The following is a 24,624-nucleotide window of genomic DNA, read 5'->3' on the forward strand; positions in this document are numbered from 1 at the left end:
TTCCACCTCTCGCTTACTTCTTTGGGCTCCAGCCCACGAGTCGCACAGCGGAAACGCCCAGGTGCACACACTCGCCCGAGATCTCAGCTGCCGAGCCGAGTGTATCATCAGCCTGCCTGCTTCCTCCGATGCTAATATCTCACGCACTTCTCTACTCAATACTTACACGGACATACGCCAGCACCACCGGCTCGAAAGATGTTTATATCCTTCCGCACACCGTGATCTAACAAGGCGCGAGGCCGTCCAATTAATGGCGCAAACTACAAACTGGCAGTTTTCTAAACCCCTTTCATAAAGCAGAATCTTTCCGCAACATAGACACCATGTGGAGACACTGCTCAACTCCCGCCACTCTCATACACATGGCGTGGAGTTGTACACACTACAACACAAACAACTCAACCACCCCCGAGACGTGGGCGTTTCTCCTGCGTACTTCCGAGCCAGCAGACCACCGCCGGCATATCCAGCGCGTGGTGGAGGCCGCGACACCCCAAGGGATCGCCGCCGACCTCCTCTAAGCCAGCGCAACCAGACCTTGGACGGGTCCCCCGTTTTTGGGCGTAATAGAAGAGTCCACCACCACCGAATGCAACGAGACATCTGGCGAAGGGGCGGCGGTGCAACTGCCAATACCAACGCGCGCGCGCACGTTTCACCGCTGCTGTGTGACGTCACGGTTGCTATGCACAGTTGTGCCCCCAACCGGTGCGCCGGTTGCTAAGGAGGGGAGGAGGTTGCGCCACTGTGCGGAGGAGAGGAGACAGTTGCCATGATTCCAGCGCACGGACGGACACCGCGAGCATGGACGGACACCGCGAGCATGAGCCATTAAAGGCTTTCGATTTAAAACGACTACACGGAACCAGGGATATACCGTACCTCTCGCTACATATATCCTGCCGTAGCTGAGCTAATCCACAGCCAATTTTTTCACTCTGTCCTCCCGTATCTTTCAACTCTCCTCAGTCTGCACGCGGCAGTGGTTGTGGCTCAGCTGGAGCCAGTAGGCAAGTCCGGGCAATTTCCTTTTCATCCTTCTTTCAGCCTCAACACCTTGTGCTTTCAAACGGTTTCGCAGCTTAAAGCGCGACTGAGGTGTCCACTGTTCCAGGAATACGAATTGCCATCTTCTGCAAGCGGCTAATAGATTTTAAGCATGTTTTATATGTATAGCTCCATGGTACTATGCAGTAGCTTCGATAACTATGCACAAATAAGAAATAGAAAATACGCAGAACCTTTAGGTCAAAACATTCACGGGCTTTTATTAACATGTCGCGACCGTAAGCGAGCTTGGAACATGTCTTACTAGTATGCGATTGCCAGTTTATATCAGAATCAAACATGACCACTAAGTATTTAACGAGGCTACTCGCTGTAAGTGTGCAGTCTTGTGAGGCTACTGGCTCTAAAAGTACAGACGGTTGAATAGTCGGGTAACACACTTGATTTCGTCTGGACGAGTCCTATGCAATAATATTCAGAAAACAAGGACCTTAACAATAGCTCCGCCCAACAAGCACACACATACTATAGGAACCTAAAGGTTTTGGTAACATTGGCAGAAAGCTGTGATGCAGGGCTAAATTACTTGCAATAGTACAAATATAGTGAAGAAATCATCATTGCTTGCCCTTATTGATGGTGATCATAGTTCGTGACGAAAGAATGCGCTCAGCGATTTTGTACAGTGTAATCAGAAAATATTCTAAAACGAAAATAGGTAAAGTGCGCGTAAAATTCAGCGCATCAGTCACTCTGCGTTAAGAAACGGCGCGAGCCATGCGAAGGATGCCCTTCTATGCATCGTTTCGCTCCATGATGCTGCACTTGACAGATGGGTTCATTGGGCTGCCGGGTGCGCAGCCGAAGGCGGCGGAGAACTCTTGGACGTGTCGGAAGGTGACGTCACACTCGTCGTCGTCGGCCGCAGGGAACACGCTCTCGCTGCCCAGGCAGGTTGAGTAGCACGCCGCGATGAAGAACAGTGCGGCGCTGCCGTAGCCCTCGAACCCTTCGAGAAGTTCGTCGTAGCCCTCCGAGGTGGCGCTGCGTTGTCTGTACGCTTGCAGCGACACCTCGAGGGCGAGCGTGTGCTCAAGCTGACGGAGAACGTCGAAGAAACTGCCGTATCCACTGCTCCCGTTCACGGCGCACGCCAGCGCCGTGCTGAAGGAGCCCACGGCTTCCGAAGAAATGATGTAGCTGCGATTTAAGCGTAGCATACTTTAAGGCAGCCTCTTAAGGCGAAAGCCTTTAATGGCTCATACTGGCGTCCGTTAGCAGAGGGTGCCACACCTTTGGCAGCGTGTTAACTCGGGAACTAAAAAAAGATAGGAGAAAACGAATGTTGCTTCAAAGAGAGGAGGAAAAAAACCTAGAAGCCACGCTTGATGAGCATGGAATAATTAGTTAATTATAGTAAAAAAATGTTGAAATTGCGTCGAAAGAGCGCAGACGTCGATATAGCTACGGGAATGGTGTGACGTCACATCCACCGGAAGTCGTCACGGCATAGCGAAAATTATCACAGAATGATCGGAAAAAGTCCGGATTTGTGCCAAATTAGACAGAAAAATGTGTAATTAAGAGCAATAAACACTTAATATCCCCGAAGGATGTATAATTTGGGTATCGATACATCCAAGGGAACGGTGTGACGTTACATCCACCGGAAGTCGTCACAGCATAGTGTGCTCGCCTTTCGTCTTTCAACAATTTAGTTGCCAAAGTGTCCTCGCAATTTTTTTTGCTTATGTGCGAGCGCACTAAACACGTTTGCACATTTTTTTGGAATGTGTGCATAACTCGCATGCCTTGATCCGAGTTACTGGCGTGACCACTTTGCTGTCGAACAATTGGAAAAAGGTTTGGCGCTGGGGGGTTAAGAAAGGCAGGAATGGCGTTTTTATACATTTTGTTTATGCACTTGGTAAAATAAAATAAGAATCGCCGCTTCCTAGCGGACCTCATACACTAATTTACCGTTGCTCCAAAAGCTACGCGTAAATATGAACACCTGAAAATAGGCATATTATTGATCCCTTGAAACCATTCTTAACCACAAATTGCGATCCTTCGCAGCCACTTTACTGGATTATTTTTTTCTGCAGGCCCATACGCAAACAAGCAGCACCCAGTGAAAAAGAATAAAGTGCAGCCGATTCCTTACTCAACGCGGTGCAAATAATGGTGAGCAGATAATATCGGGGAGCCATCTGGCCTCAGAGTTAAGAGAGCTGGCTGCGTGGGACAGAGTACCTGGGTACTTCGGGTCGTGCAACTACTTTCCATGGAAGGAATAAACGGATGGAAGAGGGGCTAGAGAGGGGTGAGAAACATCGAGCAGAAAGAGAACCTGTTTTCTACACGTGACTTTTCTAAACGAGCTGATATGTACAAACTTGCATTTCTGAGCATATTCAGATGGTACGCTTCGGTAATATCAGGGGTCGTCTTTTGTTCTGTTCTTATCGTAGCAAGGAGGTGTGAAGCATTACAACCTGTGGGGACTTTGGCCCTAGTCTTCCCCTTTGGTGGGGTTCCCCGTGATGCACCTTCTCGAGCTTAGTTGCTTTATTACCGAGGGAGGGCGCCGGCGTCGCAGCGACAGGAGCGCCACGGATGGCATGATTCCTGCGCGTGGGAGAGTGGTGGTGCTGGTGGTGAAAAACTGTAATTTGCAAGGAGAGTTTGAGGGTCAAAAAACCCTGCTACATGGTCGGTATCCTTAGTCCGGGACATCGCACGACGAGGCCCCGTCTCGCGCCCGCTTTACTAGAGCCCTTTGGGACTCCAGCGTGGAGCAGTTGAGGAGGGCAGTCTCCCATGCCTCTCGGGTGGGGGTGGGGGAAGGGGGAAGGTGAGGATTCTGAGTACATGCCCACACCATCTGTGTTCGGATCGAAGTGTTTTGCTACTGCAGGACAGAGAAGAGTTCCTGTCTGCAGGCGCCGCAGAGTTCGCTCCTCCGCCTTACTCAGCCCCTTGGCAGGTGCCGGGTAGTGACGGTGGCTGTCGCAATAATGAATTAGGATTTCGCGGAACCGCAGAAGCGGTTTATGAGCTTCTGAGCCAGGAGAGCTAGGCTCTCTTGGACTCGGAATTTCGCCGTGTACGAGCCTGTCGGCGTGGGCTCGGCTCTTCGCCAGCTGGCGCGATGCCTCATGCCGGGAACATTCTCCCGCCGGCTCACCCCTTCCTGCCTCGGAGTTTCCCCTTTCCCTGGCGTGTGCGAACGTTCGCTCGTAACCGTGCTTGTGAGTCGGACGTGCTCGATTCCTAAGCTTATTAGGTTGCCAGGTGGCGTTATTGTCCTTGCAGCAATGAATGCCTTGTTTGCGTCAGGCAGAGGGTCGTTCCTTTGTTCCCTCAGAGCAAGACCTGCCGTGGTCGTCGTGCGCTCGGTAGTGCACGCGACCACGGGGTAGGGTCCGGAGGTATTGAACTGTGACAGCCGCGGTTAAGCGGGGAAAGCGCATTTATCCCCCTCATTAAAGCCACACAAACTATAACTGGTTCTTTAGGTAAGAGTACGCGCCAGGGAACTTGACAAAGTGATATGTTACGCAGCTGCAGTTCGTCAAAAGCCAAAGGAACATTTACTGAAGTGGTAAGTTTTGGTAGAAAGGAATATAGGCTTTCACTTCTCGAGTGATGTTGAGCACGCGTTTCAACAGAGTTGCTTCACAGTAGCCCACCTGTCGGTGAACAGTCGGCTGAGTGCCAGGGCGACGCTGTATCCGAGGCCTCCGTGGTTCATGGCCGGCGCGGCGCTCTCGTCCAGCCAGGGAAAGGAGAAGGCATACGGGAGCAGCGCCATGTCACGGCCGGGAAGAAGTGTGAACCACTCGGCGAACTCGATTCGCGCCGAGGCCGTGCGGTCGTTGGCGTCCACATGGTCCAGGTTGACCGCCTGCCAGTTGTCCACCAGCGAAGCGTTCATGTCAGGGAGGGTAGGCTCGTCCTGCTTGGGCTGCATAGCGAGAAAAGACAGGTCGCAAAGTTGTAACTAGTTCAATACTAAACTAGGGCTATCTTCAGTACTAGGAGGAGAGGAAAATACTCTCAGCAGTGTTTCTTCACGCTCCAAACAGGAATCATAAATATCACAAAACACCTCCAATGCTGGCGAAAAGTGTTTCCCATCGACGTACTATTCAAGCTGAACTGCACTAACTGGACAAAATTTATACTCGGAAACTTCCTAATCTCGTCCGCCCTCCTACCTATTTGCTTCTCCTTAATATATGTGCCTTGTCTTGAAGTACACTTTATTACGTCATGGGGCCGTCCGCTATCGTCCCTTTTCATTGCTAGCCCTCTGTTTTTTTTCCTGTAGTACACAGGAATGTGGAGTTGAATGAGATGTCATTAATGGAAAGCATCGCGGTAGTCGGACTTCTGTGTTAAAAGAGCTTCGCTTTGTCGAGAACTTTGGCCGCATATCTGAAGCCCCACCATCAGCTGCAGCGTCGCCAAGTAAACAGGAAGGTTCGAAAGAATACTTGTGAACCTTCATGTTGCGGCGCCGTTGTTCGAGGCATCAATGGCGTTCTTCTTTTCCAAAGCGCCGCAGCGGTGGCTCAGTGATTGTGGTGCTCCGGTGCTGACCCGGAATACGCGGGTTCGATCCCGGCCGCGCCGATCGCTTTTCGATGGAGGCGACATTCTAGAGGCGCGTGCACTGTGTGATGTCAGGGCACGTTAAAAAACACCAGGTGGCCGAAATTATCCGGAGCCCTCCACTACGGCGTCGCTTATAGCCTCAGTTGCATTGGAACGTTAAGCACCATGTAACCAGAATACCAAAAAAATCTTTCACAAAACATGGTGTGATATTGTACTTCGCGGAAATATCTCACAGGCCACCATGTTGAGCCGCTGAAACAACACCGCTTTGCTCGCACCCCTAGCCCCCCGTTGGCTGAGCGCTTATCGGTTCGTCAGCCATCGGCATCATATATTACTCCGAAGCCCCAATGCAGTGGCGCAGCTTATCTCTTTTCGAGGGTTTCGAGGCACTGTCGAGAACCTTTCAGCCGCGTAAGAATACGGCACTTAAAGGGATACTGAGGCGGTTTTCGAGTCAGCTAATTTTTTAGGGTTTTGAAGCAGTGTCATTGCTGATCACGCCTGTGAAATTATTTTTTCGATTTTGGCTAAAACAATGGCGCAATCACCAATTGAAAGCGCGATGTTTAAATCTCCCGCGCCACGCGCGAGCGCAGGAGAGGAGAACAGCGGAGAGGGATGTCGGCCAACGTGACGTCATGTTGAGGAGCCGGGGATACTTAGGCGCACTCGAGCGAGCTTTCAGCGCTCGTTGTTTCTCGTGCTGAATGTGTTGTTCCTCGTACTGCGTGTGTTGTGACGTACAAAGCGTGTCAGCCGATTTTGAGAATCAGATTCAACACGAGGTACTACTCTGCGTTCGTTTCCATGAACAAATACGGCCGCGACTGTGTCGTCTTCCACTGTTTTCCGCCATAAGCTCGCAGCGCAAGTGCTCGCTGCTTTGACAAAGAATTCAAGCCGACCAAAGCAAGCGTACTCTGCTCGAAGCACTTTCGTAAGAGCGGCTACATGCAGAGCTTGTCCCTAATGTGCTGTCTGGAGATTTCTGTCGAAAAGGCGCGGCTGAACCATGACACAGTTCCTTGGACTTTTTCGCGCATGAGAGGTGTGTCACCATGCCGAAGAAGCGCCTCTTCTGTAAGTAGAAACATGCTCACTTAGCCCCTGCAGAAACCTTATAGAGGCTCAAGCATGTGTCGCTCTCCTGAGCTTAGGTGCGGCCAGGACACCTGAGGCGTGCTCAGCAACGCTCAGTTAGTGATTTTATACTCGGTTCGACGTGTCCAAGCAAGCAAGGAAACAAGCAAAGCCCAATAAAGCAAAGCAAGCAAGCATCGAAGCTCTTCATATGCGGCATCTCGTTTAATCGTAGCTAAGTGATTAAAATGAAAGCATTCGACAGCGTTCGACGTTCTGATTTCGGATGCAAATTTAATAAAGAAATGAATGCCAACCAAGTTTTTGCAAAAAAAAAACACCGTGTTTCGCAACCTATTCGGTATCTTCATCAAGTTGTGGCAGCGGGCGAGTTACAGCTAGCTTGGCTTTTAAACGCACTCGCCAGGGTCTCCGTCTTAGCCGTACCGTTTTCTCGGCAATACATGTAGTGAGGCTAAGGGCAGGATATAGTTGGCCACCACTTCACTGAACCTAAACTACCTAAACTGCAAATATAGGAAGGGCGAACGTTTCCGAGGGAGCGATTAATATTTTCTGGCATCTGCTAAACGAGCCACGAGTGGAGCAGCAGCCTTGTGCGCGTATTTGGCTTGGTTTCCAGCGCACAATGATTGCGTCACTATCCTGTGATTGCCTCGCAGTGCTCGGCCACTGCGCTTCGCTCATTTTGACATCAATTTTGTGCTGCTTCATCGTTTCCTTGAGATACCTTCTTGCCCCAACCTACAACGCCGGGTACTGAGAACAGGATATTTGCTACACAGCGCTTTGGGCCTTTTCTTTAGGATGACGCTATTTCGGGCGAGCCAGGAGGCGTTCGGTGGTGGTATAGACTTGAGTATTGTTCGCACTCCCTCCTTTCCGAGAATACGAGCCGAGGTTGTACTGGCACCTTTTACGCATGGTCTGCATACGCGTCTTTCACGCTGGCGTATGCTTGTGCTAGGCGTAGAATTTTTTGCTTGCGCCTTGGTTTAAGGTGATACATGGAATGAACAAACTGTAATATACTTTTCTTTGGAGGTCAGTAAAAAAATAGTCGCCATATTCGCTTTTACAACCCCAGGGAAAGCTGCGATCTGCCCTCAACGCAGCGCCAGATCCGCAACGGCAGCTTCTCCAGTCCTCAAAGTGACGTCACGACCTCTCTTGACCAATAACGGGCGGCGGCGCGCCGCACGGCGTGCCCCGCGGCACAGGCCGCATATTTCAGCTAAAAAAGGCAATTCGCGCTTGTTTTTGCCTTATTTAGATGCGATATTCCAGTATACAGCATGAAAAACTATAGCACGCCGCTGCCAGCCTGATTTTCAAAAAAAGTGCTTCAGTCTCCCTTTAAGTAACGTGGACCATGCGCTCGTAGTCCAGCCTCGAATGCACAGTAAAGCGCTATTTTCATTGAATAAGGAAGTACTAGGGGCGCCGTAGTGGCTTGGAGTCCTAACAGAAGATTCTTGGAGGCTGGTAAGGGTGAATGCACCCACATCCGCTATGTTGCACTTTACGCTGGCGTTAAAGGGACACTGAGGAGAAATTGAAGTTGGCTTGTATCGACAGAATACCAGCTCCTGATTACAAAAACGCCACTCATACTGACAACAAAGCTCTTGTAACGTAGAAAAGAGCAAGAACCAAAATACAGGTATCGCCGCCACAGGCCAAACTCGCAAGTACAAGCGTCATGGCGTCATAGGACAAAGCAGTGTTGCGATGGTTTTAGCAACGCTAGGACACGAGACGCACAAATCACTGAGGCGCAGCCAATGCATGCGCAAATCTCCTTGAGGCCGCCAGATGGCGCCACGTGCCCGGCTGCTACGCGCGCGCCTGAAGCATCGGGACCAATCAGCGCCTGCTCGCCGGCGTTAGGCGGGCTCCCGGTATTCCGCTAGCGGTAACAAGGTACACGGTATGCTAAAGGTGTCTATTTGCGAGAACTTCGTTGACGACTTCGAGAACGAGATCCATCGTAAGCCGCCGGTGCAAACGTCGGTGCAAACGTAAGCGAAGCGACTGTAGCGACGGCCGCAATAGCCGATAGATGCCTTCAACGTGCGGCCGGCGGTAGCTTTCTTTTCGGCTGCTGCTAGGCCGCACTGCTGGCCGCCAAATCACGGAGTCTGCGCACGTCATTGTCACGTCACATTTCACGTCACTTAGTCCTCTGTCGTCACAGCAGAATCCCAAGTTTGAATCAGAGCGGCGGGAAAAACCTTTTCAACTTCGAATCCAAATTTCTTAGAAATAAATGCATTTTTCGCTGCCGGCCAAGTGGCAACAAAGCCATGACATGCTGAACTATCGGATTTTGCTACAAAAAAAATATTAATAGTGCTCTCCTCAGTGTCCCTTTAATGATTACGGGAAACCGCCAACAGTGAACATAGGAAGGTGTTATAAATAACTGAAATGAAAAGACATAAGCATTGTCATCTTCTGCTGTGTAAATTCTAAAGTAGATCTTTACAATGCGCTAACGAATACTCCGTGAATCTATCCAAAATTGGCAGCGAATTTGCTGGAAGGTGAGAAATGATTTCGAACGTCCTCCCCCTCCCGTCGAACCTTGAGCGACCGCTGGTCGATGCGCGGGTCGAAGTACCCAAGGACCACGTCAGAGCTGTTCCAGTCCTGGACGACTACGCGGACAGGGTCCCAATGTATCCACTTCTCGAGGCGGGCAGCGAAGGCCCTGCGGGTGTCCACGACCAGAAGCTGCGCGGTGTGCTTGACCCTGCCGGAGAGGACTTCGTCGTAGTATGCGCCGAAGACCTCGGCGCCGCTCAGCATGTAAACCTTGCTAAGGCAGAGGGCGCCGTGGTACAGTTCAGCTCTCAGTTCTCTGCGTGAAAACCATGCGCACGTCTAAATTTTACGGTAGCATACGAATTTGAAAAATGAGAAAGGAACGGGTGGGAAGTGTCATGACGCTGACCATGAGGCTTCCGTACCGCTCCTTGCTAGGGCTAAGGACGCAGTATTAAGGCGAGAGGCTTTAATGCCTCATCGTTTTCGACATAAGGTTTTCAGCAGCGGTGTCACGCTTTTCGCTTAGCCGAAATGGTTATGACGTCAGAGTGCGCGGATTCGAAGTAATTAGGTCACCCACGGATGTCTAACGCCACCTTTCGGAGCAGACAACAACTAATTAAAAAAAATCTCTGCCTCTCCCGTAACCGAGAGTAGAGTAAGCATGAAATGTTTACGGGCCTAATGTCATCTCGGTGGACACCCGAACCGCACCGTACAGGAAGGGAGGAACGCCACCACCCGTTCAGCGCGATGCCTTGTCATTTGAACGCAAGGTTTTTAAGCATGAAATGCTTTTAGCCCCCGTTGTCGGCAGTGTGGTGACGTCACGCCGAGACCGAGAGCCATCATCCGGGCACTGAAATCCAGTCAGTCATCCGGGCACTGAAATCCAGTCATCCGGGCACTGAATTCCAGTCATCCGGGCACTGAATTCCAGTCATCCGGGCACTGAATTCCAGTCATCCGGGCACTGAAATCCACTCATCCGGGCACCGAATTCCAGTCATCCGGGCTCTGAAACGAGAACATCCGGGCACCGTACGAGACTTAACGAGATTTAACGAGACTCTGTAAGCCCTCCTACGCGACCGGCATGCAAGCTCCGGTTGGTCTCCAAAGGAGTCACAAAAAATAACTGCTGCCAGTGTCTTCTCAATGTTTATCAAGATATCAGTCGCTGTGCGTTTGATAATGCACGGAATTATAATTTCCGATTTCTAATAACGCGTGCAAAAAGCACATAAATGCCACGATACACTTTGTTGCCATACGTGATCTCTTAGGGGCTTCGCGCATCGAAACAAAGCCGCGCAGGCGCACAGGGGCCCGGGGGAGAAGCGCTGCGTTCAAAGGGCAAGGCATCGCGCCGAACGGGTGGTGGCGTTCCTCCCTTCCTTTACGGTGTGGTTCGGGTGTCCACCGAGATGGCAGAGAATTACTGCGCCATTTCCTTTGCTCAAAAAACGTTGCGTTCAAATGGCAAGGCATCGCGCTGAACGGGTGGTGGCGTTCCTCCCTGCCTGTACGTGCGGTTCGGGTGTCCACCGAGATGACATTAGGCCCGTAAACATTTCATGCTTACTCTACTCTCGGTTACGGGAGAGGCAGAGATTTTTTGAGGAAAGGAAATGGCGCAGTAATTCTCTGCCATCTCGGTGGACACCCGAACCGCACCGTAAAGGAAGGGAGGAACGCCACCACCCGTTCGGCACGATGCCTTGCCCTTTGAACGCAGCGCTTCTCCCCCGGATCACGTACGACAACGAAGTGCAACATGCAATTTATGTGGTTTTTGCACGCGTTATTAGAAATCGGAAATTATAATTCCGCGCGTTATCAAACCCACAGCTCCACTGATATCTTGATAAACATTGAGAAGGCACTGGCAGCAGTTATTTTTTGTCTCGTTTGGAGACCAACCAGCGCTTGCATGCCGGTCGCGTAGGAGGGCTTACGGAGTCTCGTTAAATCTCGCTAAGTCTCGTACGGTGCCCGGATGTTCTCGTTTCAGAGCCCGGATGACTGGAATTCAGTGCCCGGATGACTGGATTTCAGTGCCCGGATGACTGGAATTCAGTGCCCCGGATGACTGGATTTCAGTGCCCGGATGACTGGATTTCAGTGCCCGGATATCTGGATTTCAGTGCCCGGATGACTGGATTTCAGTGCCCGGATGATGGCTCTCGGTCTCGGCGTGACGTCACCACACTGCCGACAACGGGGGCTAAAAGCATTTCATGCTTAATAGTTGTCGTCCGCTTCGAAAGGGGGCGCAAGGCGTCCGTGGGTGACCACATTACATACCTTATTACTTGGATACAACCGAACTCATCGAAGCATAGAGAAAGGTGTGCTAACAAAGCATTCAAAGTCGGCAGTCAAAGTGTACTGGAAAATTGCAGCGCAGCAGTAACAAGGACGAGACGAGAAGGACGCAAACACAAGCGCTGACTAACAACTGTGTTTTATTGCTCTGAGCCAGCCTATATAAGAACTAGGTACAAATCAACCAAACAGAAACCAACACATCACCTCACGCATTCGTGAGGTGATGTGCCCGACTGCGTGACGAGGCACCGTCCGCGTCTCGTCGATTGCGAAAAAGATGTGATATATTCAATTCCCCTGTCGTGCGGCAACGTCTATATAGGCCATACAGGGAGATGCCTGAACACAAAGTTACAAGAGCACAAAAGGAACCTAAGAGACCCAAACTCAGGGGAACTCGCCTTACACGGTAGCCAGTGCCTGTAGCGAGTGCTAGTGCACCCCTGCCCTTGAAAGAACAGTTATTCTTCGCAAGTGTCGGGACACCACCACGAGGTTGATATCAGAAGCTCTGGCGATATCAAAATGCGCAGATAAGTGTGTCAGAAACCCCTCTGTGCGCCTTAGTGAAAAAGAAATGTCATTTCTGAACGCCAATGATAGGACGAAAGATTGGAGGAACGGGAGACAATTCCGATAATCGTGCCACGAACGCGTGAGGTGATGTGTTGGTTTCTGTTTTGTTGTTTTGTACCTAGTTCTTATATAGGCTGGCTCAGAGCAATAAAACACAGTTGTTAGTCAGCGCTTGTGTTTGCGTCCTTTTCGTCTCGTCCTTGTTACTGCTGCGCTGCAATTTTCCAGTATGCAGAACCAACTAGCCAGTCACTATGCTTTAAGCAGTCAAAGTGTGTGGGCAAATAAAGCACTAGTATAGCACAGTCTTCCAGTCAATGCCAAACATTGCGTCAGGAAAGTCTTTCACCTTGCAGCACATTAGAAAGCTAAAGTGCCCCCTGAATTTTTTACTGTTCGGTTCCAGGTTCGGCGCGTCAAGATCACCTGCACGCTCAAGTTTACCTAGTCTACGAAGCTCAACAAAAATTGAAAAAGGGGGCGAAGGGAAGCTTCAACCCGCTGGCCCTCAGGGGTCCGTTCCGCTTCTTGATATGGCACATTGCTCCATGATATACTTTGGATTTTAGTTCGCTGCGTCCAGGTCACAACCACATAAAAATTCAGCGGTATCGTACGAAGTTCAAGGAAATGACAGGAAAATGAAAAACGGGCAGAACGGAGCCTCTGGACCGGAGGCTTCCGTTTCGGTCCTTGCTAGGGTACAGCGCTCCGTGGTACATTTCGGCTTTTAGTTCGCTGCCTTAAGGACACGCGCACGCTAAGTTTAACGCTACAAGAAGTTGAACGTACTTTTTTTTCCGCGGCTATGCATTCCGCAAACTTTAATGCATGAATGTTCACGTGCATTCCTTTCTTACCACTCTAAGGGGATGATTACAAATTTTTGGTTTCTGTTGTAAATCATTTGCAGGTATTTGTATGCACTGTGCATGCAAGGGGCAAAATCCCCCATCAAGATGAACGACTTTAGACTTCCAGTCTCTGGAGTCCTTTTATGTATGAATGCGAAAACCCTTTGATTTAATCTGATAACTTTGTCAGTCTCATCGGCTAAATCACTCCGACTTAGATCAGCGTGTGTTGTTTCAGTCACGCCTAATTTAAACTTCAAGTTAGTAAGCATCACCCATCCAGAGGGTTGCCGAGACAGCACAGTACGGTCTAACGCGATTAGAAGGAAATCATTTCAGGTTAACCTACAGCGATTAAGCTGCTGCCCCAACAGTGTACTTTTTCATGGACACTGCAACGAATACTTGAGGTTAGCTAGCCGAGGAATTCCTCTATTCGGCAGCGTCACGTATGTTGTGCAATAAGTGAACGTCATGCGTCCGTTTTAGCTAGAACAAACGGTAACCTTCAGTTCATGCTAGGCTGGATAGCTCGTCTTCTCACCGGGTGTAGAAGTTGAGCAGTAGCTTCTGGTTGGCGAAGAGCGCCGCCGTCTGCACAGCACACCAGGAGAAGAAGAGGTGCATCTCCTCCTCTCCGCGTTTACTCCACAAAGCCAGGAACGTGCGCACGAAAGCTGGCTTCTCTGACACGAAGACGAGGTCTCTCTCTGAAGTTCGCACGTAGTTGTCCAGTTCCTGAAGCCAACGTTGCTTTGTGAGTCCCGGCACCGTTCGGAACATGAAGGCAGTGTCCAGAAAATTGTCAAAATGATGAGTGCTCCCGAAGGCATGATGCAGTGGAGTCAGGTGGGATTGCACGAGACTCTTCGTGATTGCGAAGGTCACGGTGGTGTTGTTGTCCTCGTTCTGGTGTTCACGGTTAGCTAGAAACTCCCGCCTGCGGAGAATACGCTGCCGTCAGACGCATCAAAAATGCTTCCTTCTTCTACTATGTCTCCAAACAATCGCTCACCTGAGCTCCTCAAAGTAGATCTTCGCTTCGTGGTCACGCCCCTCTAGGCCCTTTTGCTTTCGGAGGATGCGTTCAAAATCACTAAGCGGCTCCAGTACGACCGTGGTGACGTTCGCGTCTTGTTGCACCACAACATGGAGCAGGGGGCTCCAGTGCAGCCTGAGGGATACGTGAAACCACGTGCGAAGCAGGTCCGGCCTCTTGGAGTCCTTGGGTAGGCGGGGCCACACAATGCCCGCGTCCAACAGCGCTCTTCTGACCTGTGATCACCGTGAGAACGGGAAGGATCTCTCTCGGAAGAGTGCTTTGGAAAGCTGGAATTGTGTTTGGCTTGTGAGTCACCTCACTCGAGAGCTAAAGCCAATCCAACCTTTCGTGGCGGCTAAACCTTGACATAGAAAAATCAGTGCGCCCGGAGAAAGGTAAACTATAGCCATGAGCAGACTGCAGCAAGTTACAGCCAGGTGATTTTTTGTGTAATAAAGTAATGGACAAGGAAAGCTACAATCTACGGGAAACTACAGGGCACCTCACGATTTCGGAATGAAAATGCTAATGGACAAATAGAAGAGAAAGAAAAATATTGCATCTCCAGTCTGCGCAACCGGGGAAGGGAGCATGCATCTAATTGTGCTTTGGTGTCGTGCGTCATCATCATCATTATAATCAACATCGGCCTGACTACGCCCACTGCACGGTAAAAGGCCTCTGTGATATCAATCCACCTAAGCCTGTCCTTTGCCAGCTGCGGCCATCCGACCCCCGGAAACTTCTTAACCTCGTCCGGCAATTTAACTTTCTGCCGCCTTCTGCTACGCCTGCCTTCTCTAGCAATCCACACTGTTACCCTTAAGGACCAGCGGTTATCTTTCCTTCGCATGACATGCCCTGCCTAAGCCCAGTTCTTCCTCTGGATTTCGACTTGGATATCATTAAGTCGCATTTGTTCCCTCATCCGCTCTGCCTGGTTCCGGGCAGAGTGGGTACATATTTCACTGAAACAAGAAGACAATGCATGACCCTGCGTTCCTGCGCACCTCTTGGATCGCTCTACGCCTAGATTCAATTTGCCAGTTCATAGCAGCAAGAAACCTGGGGGCGCTGCCCTCCCCAGAAATCCTCGTCCATGCACGCAGCCCACCTTCTCCAGCTCGTCAGCCCTGCCCCGAAGCACGTCGTCGCAGCTGCGGTAGAAGGCGGCCGCCCTCTGCAGCGACGTCTGTCCCGTGGTGGGCACGGGCACTGACCGCAGCAGGGACGAGAGCTCCCGCTGGGCGTCCAGGAAGGCCACCTCGCGCACGGTCAGCTGGTTGCTCCGCCGCCAGCCATCGCACACGAAACGCGTGAAGCTCTCGCACGGGTTAAGTGAGGTGTTCAGCGTGTACCGAAGACGGCGCGCGTAGTCGAGGCACCTCTCGGTACGACACACGCGGATGCTGCCGTGCCACTTGGAGACTTTGGGGCGCACGAAGAACAGCAGCAGGAACAGGGATGCGACGAGCACCCCTACCAGGAGGACCACGCCGAAGATGGGCACCATCGGTGGCTGGCTCTTCAAGAGCGCCTGCGATGACATCGTTGGCGTTGTGGGAGGGTGTTGTGGACAGATGAGTCGTCCAGATGAGGCGTGATTGGAAACGAGTGTCAGAGTCCAAATGAGTCGCTCAATAAAAGCAAATGAGCCTAGGTGAGTTGTGAACCTGAGTGGGACATGAGTGGCTATAAGTATTTTTATCACAGATGACTGGTGAGTCTGAGTGAACCAAAGTGATTTGATAGCCAAACGAGTTTGAATTCATGAGTTAGAACGAGCCCGGGACTCGGTGAGTGTGAGTTTGAGTCGGCCAAACTTTTTTAAGTGAGCGTGAGGACCACTCTTGACTTTGCCGAGATATGGATACGCGTGTGACGTGGGTTTCGTGACACGACGCCAGTATCTGCGCCCAACGGAAACGTTAACGCTGCCACGTTGAAGCTATCGCGCTCGAAGAGAGAAACGGGGTATTTTGCAGACTGTGAGCGCAGACAAAAGGACAGGTGCTCGGTCACGAAAGAGAACACATAATAAGAGCAAAACTCAGTGCGTTCCAATGCATAAAAACGCTGTAACACTTATCAAGGAGTCCCTCTTTTGTCTTCTGGGGCATTCCTAAGAGGACAAAATTTATCTCACAGAGCCTTTCTAATAAACCCTTCATTTTCTTACTTGCGCTTCCCAGCGTACGAAATTAGAGGCGCTTTTAGCAAAGCTGTTGCTTTATTGTCGCACCAACGGGAAGCTAACTATTACATGAGCAAGTTTCCATTGCAGAAGCTACTGCGACATGGATACCATTGGAGAAAGGAGGGGATGTTGGGGGGGGGGGGGGGAGTATCTTTTACTACTACCATTGCATCGCATACGTAGTTACTTCAAAGGGCCTCTTCTTTCAATCGTTTCTTTCGTGTCTGTTTCACTCTACTCTGTCTCCATGGGGCAGTGAGAGTGGCCGATTTGGAGATAGCCATTTTTTTTTTCGCATTCATCTGGTAATGTGGATGGTCGGATGAACATAACTCGGCGGACAAAGAGATGAAATTAGTGGTTATTGATTAAAGCAAATGGTACAGTAACTATCTGACTTATTGGTCGCCATCTCAACCGCGAAGTGAGATAACGGAGTAGTGCATGACGAAGGAAAGGGCTGCCATAGTGGGGAGCTCCGTAATAATATTGACCAGCAGGGGATCTTTAACGCGCACTGAACAGCACAGCGTACGGGTACGTTTTGTGTTCCGGCTCCATCGAAACGCGGCCGCCGCGGTAGAGTTGGAATTCGGGTACTTCAGATCAGTAATCGAGGCTCTCAGCACTGAGCCACAGTGGCGGGTAAAGAAAGTGAAAGCATAGCTTTTAAATGATTTCTTGCATTAATAATGTGGATTCAAATGGTCGAGTTCATTTCGTTTCGGTAAGCACCCATACATGATTATTCACTCTTTAATCGGTGTTCAGTAAGTTAACTGTTTTCAAACAGAATGCCAGAGTTACATTTACAGCGCGCTGTTCCCTTTCAGCAAGCTATGCGCGTGCTGAGCGCGACAAAAGCATTCAAAGGCCTTACTGAACATCTGAATGGAAAATAAGCCGTAAATAGCGTTTGAAGATGGTTCGAGGAAATTTAATCTTCATGCACCTCTATTTAACTGCCGCGAACACAGTGCGCAAGGTTGCCCCTGTGGCATTGCTCTTAAATGGTGGTCGAGACCCCCCTCAAAGTAACTCTCGTACAGCTTTCTTCATGCTCGTTCTTATAAATTTGGGATAAAGTAATGGAATCATAGTACGGTGTGAAAATAAACGTGGCACTTTTCTAAATACGAATATGAAATTTGCATTCTGCCTTGACCCAACCAACGTAGACAGTGTAATGAACAGTGCGCTGCGCACCCAAGCAGCACAGCTAATCGGCCAAAGATTAGAAATGTATTGGCCAATTCCGGTCCTACAAAGCACCACAGTGAAATCATCATTCTCCATTATTGATACTGGTGTGGCACCACAGGGACAGGGACAGAGACAGAGTGACAACAACACAAGTGCTCCTAACAACTGACAAAGTTTATTAAAAGCACAAAAAATATATAGACGAAACCTATGGTTACATGCACAGTCATAACATGGTTACAAGGGTTACAAGCAAGAACACGCGTTAAATCACAACGAATCTATCTGTTATCATGGTTTAGTGTTCTTTGAAGATAATCAACCTCGGCGTCAAGCAGTAGCAAGGATGGCAAACTCACGCATACATCTGTCTCTCTCTGTTCTCTCTGTCTCTGTTCCTGTCCCTGTGGTGCCACACCAGTATGAATTCGTACCAACTCGCCCAATTTTCAACCCTTTTGAACTCCATTATTGGGCCGATTACTTGTGTTGCTTGGGGCAGTAATCGCTAACCCTCTGCAGCGGCTTAGCCTAAGAGAGGTCACCTTTGCGCTTTTGTTGACGGAGGAGCCCTGCGTTGTGCTGGACACGAACTGCGGTGTCCTTGTCACGCTCCGCGTTGTCTCCACGTACGCCGGCTGGATGCTTTGCCGACGGTTACTCTGGTGAAGCGGAGAGTCCGACCTGGTCGACCTTGAGGACGCCTGCGACTGTGCCGAGTGGGCCTCGGTGCTACCGGAGAGGGACCGTGTGTATCTTGGTGGGCTTCTCATCAGAATGGGCTCGAACTTGTGCGGCTGGGGCTGGCGTCGACCACATCTCCGCTCGGGTGATTCTCCCGTTAAGGTCGTTGACATGCGTCGAGGCGAGTATCTTCCGCAACTCGGCACGGACGTTCCACTGTGTTCGGGAGTAACGCGGCGACTGAATGAGGACGAGGACAGCGACCTCCCGGATATGGACAATCTTGCGTGGGGTTTCTCATCTTCCCACACTGCGCGCTTGTCCCGAAGATGCTCTCGCAGGCAACTTTTTTTTGACGAATGCTGCGAGCTAGTTGGGCTACCGGTAGACCGAGCAATGATCTTGTTTTCATTCCGTTCGCGCGCCGTATCTTTAGGGGAGTAACGACCAGACACGGGTGGACAAAATGAGGTCGGAGAAGATTGGCAGCGTTGTACATCTCTACTAATGGCGTCCCTTCCAAGGCTTGAGCCAGGACGTTCGGAACGTTCGCGTCGCCGTTGAAATTCTTGCTGTTGCTGGTCGTGCTCTGATAAGGATGGCGTCCGACTGCCACTTATCACCATTGACGTCAAACTTGAAGACGCTGAGCTCGCCCCTGGCGAAGCTCGACCCTTACAATGCGGTCCACCTCTGATTCGTCGTTCTGATGCAGTCGAAACCTCAACAGCGGTCGCTGGCGGTGTCCCTGACCAATACCTCCTAGAAAGACTTGAGGCCTGCGCGCTGCGCGAGTGACGTCACATCCAGTAGGCGGATGGCCGCGTCGCTCGCTTCCTCCGCCGCGCTTGGTGTCGCTTTTTTAGGACGGTTTAGTCCCTCTCTATCGACCGCTGTATTAAGCGCGAGTGCGACCGCTTTACAAGCGTACAAAAAAATAGGCGTGCACTCATTTATAAAGAAAGGAAGAGCCTGCTGTGAAATAACTAGGGGCCTGGTCAGCTGCAGTGCACTTTTTAGAGAAGCAAGGTTGACAAACTACTCTAGGTGAGTGAATAACTGATACAAAACGCGAGAATTCTGCAGTGCAGTTGTTTCGCTTCGCTGGCTTCGGCTTCAGCGGCGTGTGAATTCGGGATGATGGAGGCAACAGCAACTCGATCGTCACCTTCATGCAAAACTGTGTAATGGTGCCGATTGCAGCGTTCTACAATTACTGCTCCCATGGGGAGTTTATTGTTTGCTGAATATTCAAGAATGAGGCAAAATTTAGTCGTCAACCAAAAGACAAATTTCGGTTTATTGGTCATGGGCATGCAAAGGCGCTATAAATAAATGTAAGACAATATAATATACATACAGTAAACAGAACTAATGAAGCATCAAGGTAACAAAATTGAACTGCCAGGTAGTAACCACACATTTGTAAAACAAACATACCCTTTAAATATGAAAACATAAATTGTACTCATGGTCACACTTAAGTCTTAGACCATGTCACATACAGTAGAACAGGTCACTGCAACAAACTTCAAGGAAACGAAGGCAGGCATGGTTCGCAGTCCAAAATAACACAAAACTTTTAGCAACATACGGTTAAGCACAAAACATATATGATGAAAAACAATTGCAATCGACTAGAATGAGGAACTTGGTTACTTCACATAATATGGCACTGCGAGAACAAATCAAAGCAATAAACACTCCACATACAAACAAGCACATGCTCCTCTCTTGTTTTGGAACACTGTGGTGTGGACAGGTACGATGGGCAGTCCTTGAATATTGAAGGCACAGCGCTAGGGTCCAGTCGTGGCACCGGCAAAGTGGTCTTGATAACCTTTCCAGTCCTTGGGTCATGATAGACTGTTTTTTTTAATAAAGCTCTCATGGAAGTGCAGCGCACAGACCTGCAAAAATGAAAACAGGGGACTGTACCACAAAAAGATATCACAGTGTATACGAAAGGACATTAATTATGTATACGTGCTCAAGGTAGTTTTTTTTTGGTATTGGCAGATTCTTTCCTGATGCAAGCACAGGCTGAACGAACACTTTTCGCAGAAAACACATGGTATTTGGTGTCTAACGTCACAAAGCAGCTCAGGCTATGAGAGACGCCGTAGTGGAGGACTCCGGATAATTTCGACCATCTAGGGTTCTTTAACGTGCACGCGTCTGTCGACACTCCTGCCGACGCGTCTGTCGACATTGCTGCCGACGCGTCTGTCGACACGGCTGCCGACGCGTCTGTCGAAATTCCTGCCGACGCGTCTGTTGATATTCCTGCCGACGCGTCTGTCGACACGGCTACCGACGAGACTGTCGAAATTCCTGCCGACGCGTCTGTCGAAATTCCTGCCGACGCGTCTGTCGACACGGCTGCCGACGCGTCTGTCGAAATTCCTGCCGACGCGTCTGTCGAAATTCCTGCCGACGCGTCTGTCGACACTCCTGCCGACGCGTCTGCTAACGACAGTATGAGGCATTAAAGGCTTTCGCCTTAATATGAACACGAAAGAATTTTGCTTGTCAGCCGTAGGGAGCATTCTGAGAGTCGCCTCGTCCTTCTATGCGGCACAACGGATTCTAGGCCTAACGCTCAATATGCTCGCACTGACAATGAACTTTGCGCAGCGTAAAAGCGGGCATGAAGGTACACAACAAGCTAATTAAAGCAGTTCTTACCCTTGAAGAAGCTGTAACTTGGTAGTCCTTGCGTGGTATTGCACGCAGCCAGTTGTTCCGCTGGGCATCGTCCTTCGGAAATCAGAAGACTTGAATTTTCGAGTCTTCGTCGTAGTTTCCCCGGCATTTCGGCACACAGCACTTGTAAGGCATGCTGATAGCCGCACTTCACTTCTTGACAACCACCACGCGCGCCGATCATGCGCAGGAACGCGCACCCAGTGCAGAAACACAGAACAACGCCAGAACGATGCACGCAACGGCAGGCTTCCTGCCGCTGGTCCGCGCGCGCCGACTGCGGGGTTCGTCGGTTCGTTTCGTGCGCGCGCGCCTCCCGACTCGAAGAGGCGATCGCCTACCGGAAATGACGTTGGTCACGTGACAATTGGGAGAGCGCAGGCCTGAAGTCTTTCTAGGAGGTATTGCCCTGACCCTGGGCGGCAGTAGTTTGACATCTGCGTTCCGGTTGATTGGAAGTCTTTCCCTGCAAGGTACTTGCCCTCGCCGGCAAAACGTGGTATTGTTATCCTTAAAACCTACAAATATGTAAAAAGAAGTAAAAAAATGCTTTCAGAAAGCGCGTACTACCTAATGTAGTTTGCTACAATCCGGTAATCTAGAGATTAAAAATCTGAAATGCTTTTTTAGACAGTGCGAACAATCATAGAGCTGTTTCTTCCGCGCAAATATAGCAGACAGACCGGCGAGACATAGATGAGTACAAGACACACACAAAACACAAGCATTAATTTGAACAGAGAATTAGGAACACAGAAGGAGGCGCCCGCCTGAGAAGATATGCCCCCGTAACTTGCTGTGGAGGTGGTGGTACGTGATGGCAAAGCAGACATATCAGCTCTACATGACATCAAATAAAAACAAAAGTCAAATGAAAACACACAGGTTTCTCGGTACCTTCGAGATCTATACTTTACACATATGAAAGAATTTACCAAGCAGTAGGCTCTGTTTATATACCTTTCCTTTACAAAGGGCGTTTAATTTTGTGTTCCTCACGCCTCTCCTATAGGGTATCGTGTAGCGCTTTTCTGTGTTTAAATTTGCTACTTTCCAACCGTCAACTCGTCGAAGAGGTGTTCAAACAGCTCCCCAATGGACATTAAAACTCCCATTGTCATCCTGCGAGCTTTAAGGACGTCCACTGGACGTCCGAGGGAGTTCCAGTGCTCATTTGAAGAGAACACAAACCTTCAAATCAGGTGTGCGCTGTCCAGAAGGCGGCGTCACGGTGTGGTATGATTCGAGTTGCTTGACGGCTTGTTGTGCCCGCGTACCCCGGACCTCATCTTTCTTCACTTCGCGCGCATAATTTACAGGAGGCAGTGGGGATGGCCCGAGGCGCGGAGTTCCTTGAGTTCCCGGAGGTGTCCGATGAGCATTATTTTTGAGAATCCTGCCGACGCTGCCCTGGTCCTTGGCTGGTCGTCCTGGGACACCGTGCTGAAAATAGTCGGGTTGTTGTTCTGTCAATGGTTTTGGAGGCTTGATCGCTGTCTTCGAGAGGTCGGGATCTGTCCTCGGTTGAGTGGACTTCCGTTCAGCTCCAATGGAGCCTGCGTTTGCATGCATCATACATTTCTTCACGTCTACCGCTGTGAAAGGATGACAGCACAGTACAAACTCACCGAAAGTTTAAGGGAAGTCACATTATGCTGGCTATAGCGGACTTAGGCTGAGGAGGCATTCAAATTTCTGATAATCAGCTTGTGTTCTTATCACTCACGGGTAAGTACACGTCGCAGTGGGGCGCTTGAACATGCTTTATCATTAATAAATATTACGTGAGCAAATAGGGATCGAATATCCAAATGCAAAGAGGGCGCGTCGCCCAACTGCTTCATTTGAGGGGACCCCTGCACTGTGCACACTTCCAGTGAGCGGCCACCACACGATTTCAACCAAACACAACTGACTCATTTCCAGACATGCGCGCCCTTGACGACGCGTCGTCTTTATCTGCGCTAGTTTCTATCTCCGTACATATTTTAAATGTAAAATGTGCGTTACCGCCCAGGCCCTGCTAGCAAAATTTCCTTTTGGTTCTGCAAAAGAGTTATGCGCCGAGAGAAAACAATACTATCATCGGCATTGAAGTAGGGCCGTCGCGGTCAATATTAATTCTGTGCACATGTGCTCACTGCACAACACAGTAGCCAATGACAGCCCCGACGGGTCGTGTATAAACGAAAGGAACATCAGAGTACATGGACCGTCATGTGCGACGCGAATTGTGTGAAGAGGATAACGGAAAGTTTCAAGGAAAGAGCGCTGCAGCTAGCGTTTGTCTACATTTCGATACACCTCACAAATGCTGACAACTACTGAACATTTTAAGCCAGTCACCTTCAGGTGGTTCGATGCTGTTCCCAAAGCAGCATTTTGGGATGTATAGGCCTCGAGATCAGCCATAGACGACAACCATAAGGCAAATGCCTGTACTGTATCTGTATGCATATCTCGTGAAAGAAGGCTTCGTCTCCAAACGAAAAATATTTCTTGTTGAGCAGTTTGCCCGCTTCTTTCTGCTGAATGGAAATGAATGGTGGTGGGAACTACTCAAAGCGCTTTCAAATCGACAAGCACATACCCTGACCGTCAGTCGGCGACTCCTGCTGAGTGCTCTCCACAGTGCTCTCACTGTCCGAGGTTGTGTGTTTCTCGGAGTCGTCGACGGCCTCGAGGGGGCTTTTGGAAGCAATGGGCCCAGGACGTTCTCGCACGGTGCCGCTTACTGGCGTGTCGCTAGGATTTAGATCTGCCGCATCCATCGGTCCTGTCCTGGAGCCCAGCTGGTTGTTGTCGACCTCCCCTGCCGGAGAGGCCGTCGCTGCGGGGCTGTCGAAGAGATGTCCCGCGACGTAGGCCTTGCGGGTGTCGCTGGGTGAGGGGGATTCCTTCTTCGAAGCCATCACACGTCCGATAACCACGGTGTCTTTCTTCTTCTGAAAGCAATGGCGCTTGCGGGAGAACGAGCTCCACATGGACTTCTTTTTCTTCACTGCTTGAACTCTTAGGAGCCGCCAGTCTGAGCACGCAGAGACCGTTCTAGTGCTCCGCCTCATCAAATGTTGATCACAAAGGCCAGCAATGCCGCTGGTGGCGCTACAATCACTGGAACCATCATCACAAGCCTCAGATTGTTTGTAATGCGATTAACCGTTATTACAGGGCGGTTGTTAATCCGTTGCATGGTCCATCGCCGGATGGTACCACCAGACGGCTTTTTTGTGTTGAACAGAGCGTTGCCTTAAAAGTGTTGCCTTAACAGTTGAACAATGTGCTGTAATTTAACTGCTGTTGAAGCCAGATTTAAATTACGACGAATGTAGCCAAGAGTTTGTTACAATTGTTTATTATGCGCGTTATGTGGGCAGACCAGTTAAGGGCAGCCGAGATGTCAACTGGTATCGTTCACAAGATAATTTTTGTGGGGTAATTTTGTCATCTGTGCAAGGAAACACGCGCAGCTTGGTTAGTTAGTAAGACCATCAGCCATCTCCGACACCAGTCATGCAACCCTTGTTGATCGCATTGAACATTATTATCTGCAGCGCTCTTAATAGAACAGTAAATGACACAATCGTCGGCGAATAAGACGATGTTTGATGAAATATTATTGGGTAAGATGTTGATGTAAATTAAGAAAAGGAGAAGGTTAAGAACTGTGCCTTGTGGCCCACCAGAGAGTATGTTAGAGAGCGACGAAGATTTGTTGTTGGCTTCTGCTAATTGCTTAA

General features: G+C 50.0%; 2 protein-coding genes and 1 long non-coding RNA gene across 4 annotated transcripts in view; 1 reads left to right on the plus strand and 2 right to left on the minus strand.

The window, feature by feature from the left end:
• Positions 1–24,624, plus strand: part of LOC149366900 (uncharacterized) — a 152,012-nt gene that overhangs the window by 36,097 nt on the left and 91,291 nt on the right. The window lies entirely within an intron of this gene.
• Positions 1,806–23,868, minus strand: LOC149366901 (uncharacterized). Its single transcript, XM_089569734.1, has 10 exons — positions 23,475–23,868; positions 22,076–22,440; positions 21,299–21,402; positions 18,040–18,937; positions 15,209–15,631; positions 14,068–14,327; positions 13,597–13,992; positions 9,328–9,604; positions 4,707–4,981; positions 1,806–2,211 (listed from the first exon to the last, which is right to left on the minus strand). The coding sequence occupies exons 1-10, from the start codon at positions 23,866–23,868 to the stop codon at positions 1,806–1,808; spliced, it is 3,798 nt and encodes a 1,265-aa protein (XP_089425860.1).
• LOC149366902 (uncharacterized) lies at positions 19,447–21,251 on the minus strand. Its single transcript, XR_016286920.1, has 2 exons — positions 20,867–21,251; positions 19,447–20,088 (listed from the first exon to the last, which is right to left on the minus strand). It is a non-coding gene; the product is annotated as an uncharacterized LOC149366902 (long non-coding RNA).

Source organism: Amblyomma mixtum, chromosome 1 (genome assembly GCF_055824585.1).
Source record: "Amblyomma mixtum isolate Tamu chromosome 1, ASM5582458v1, whole genome shotgun sequence".
Taxonomy (NCBI): Eukaryota; Metazoa; Arthropoda; class Arachnida; order Ixodida; family Ixodidae; genus Amblyomma; species Amblyomma mixtum.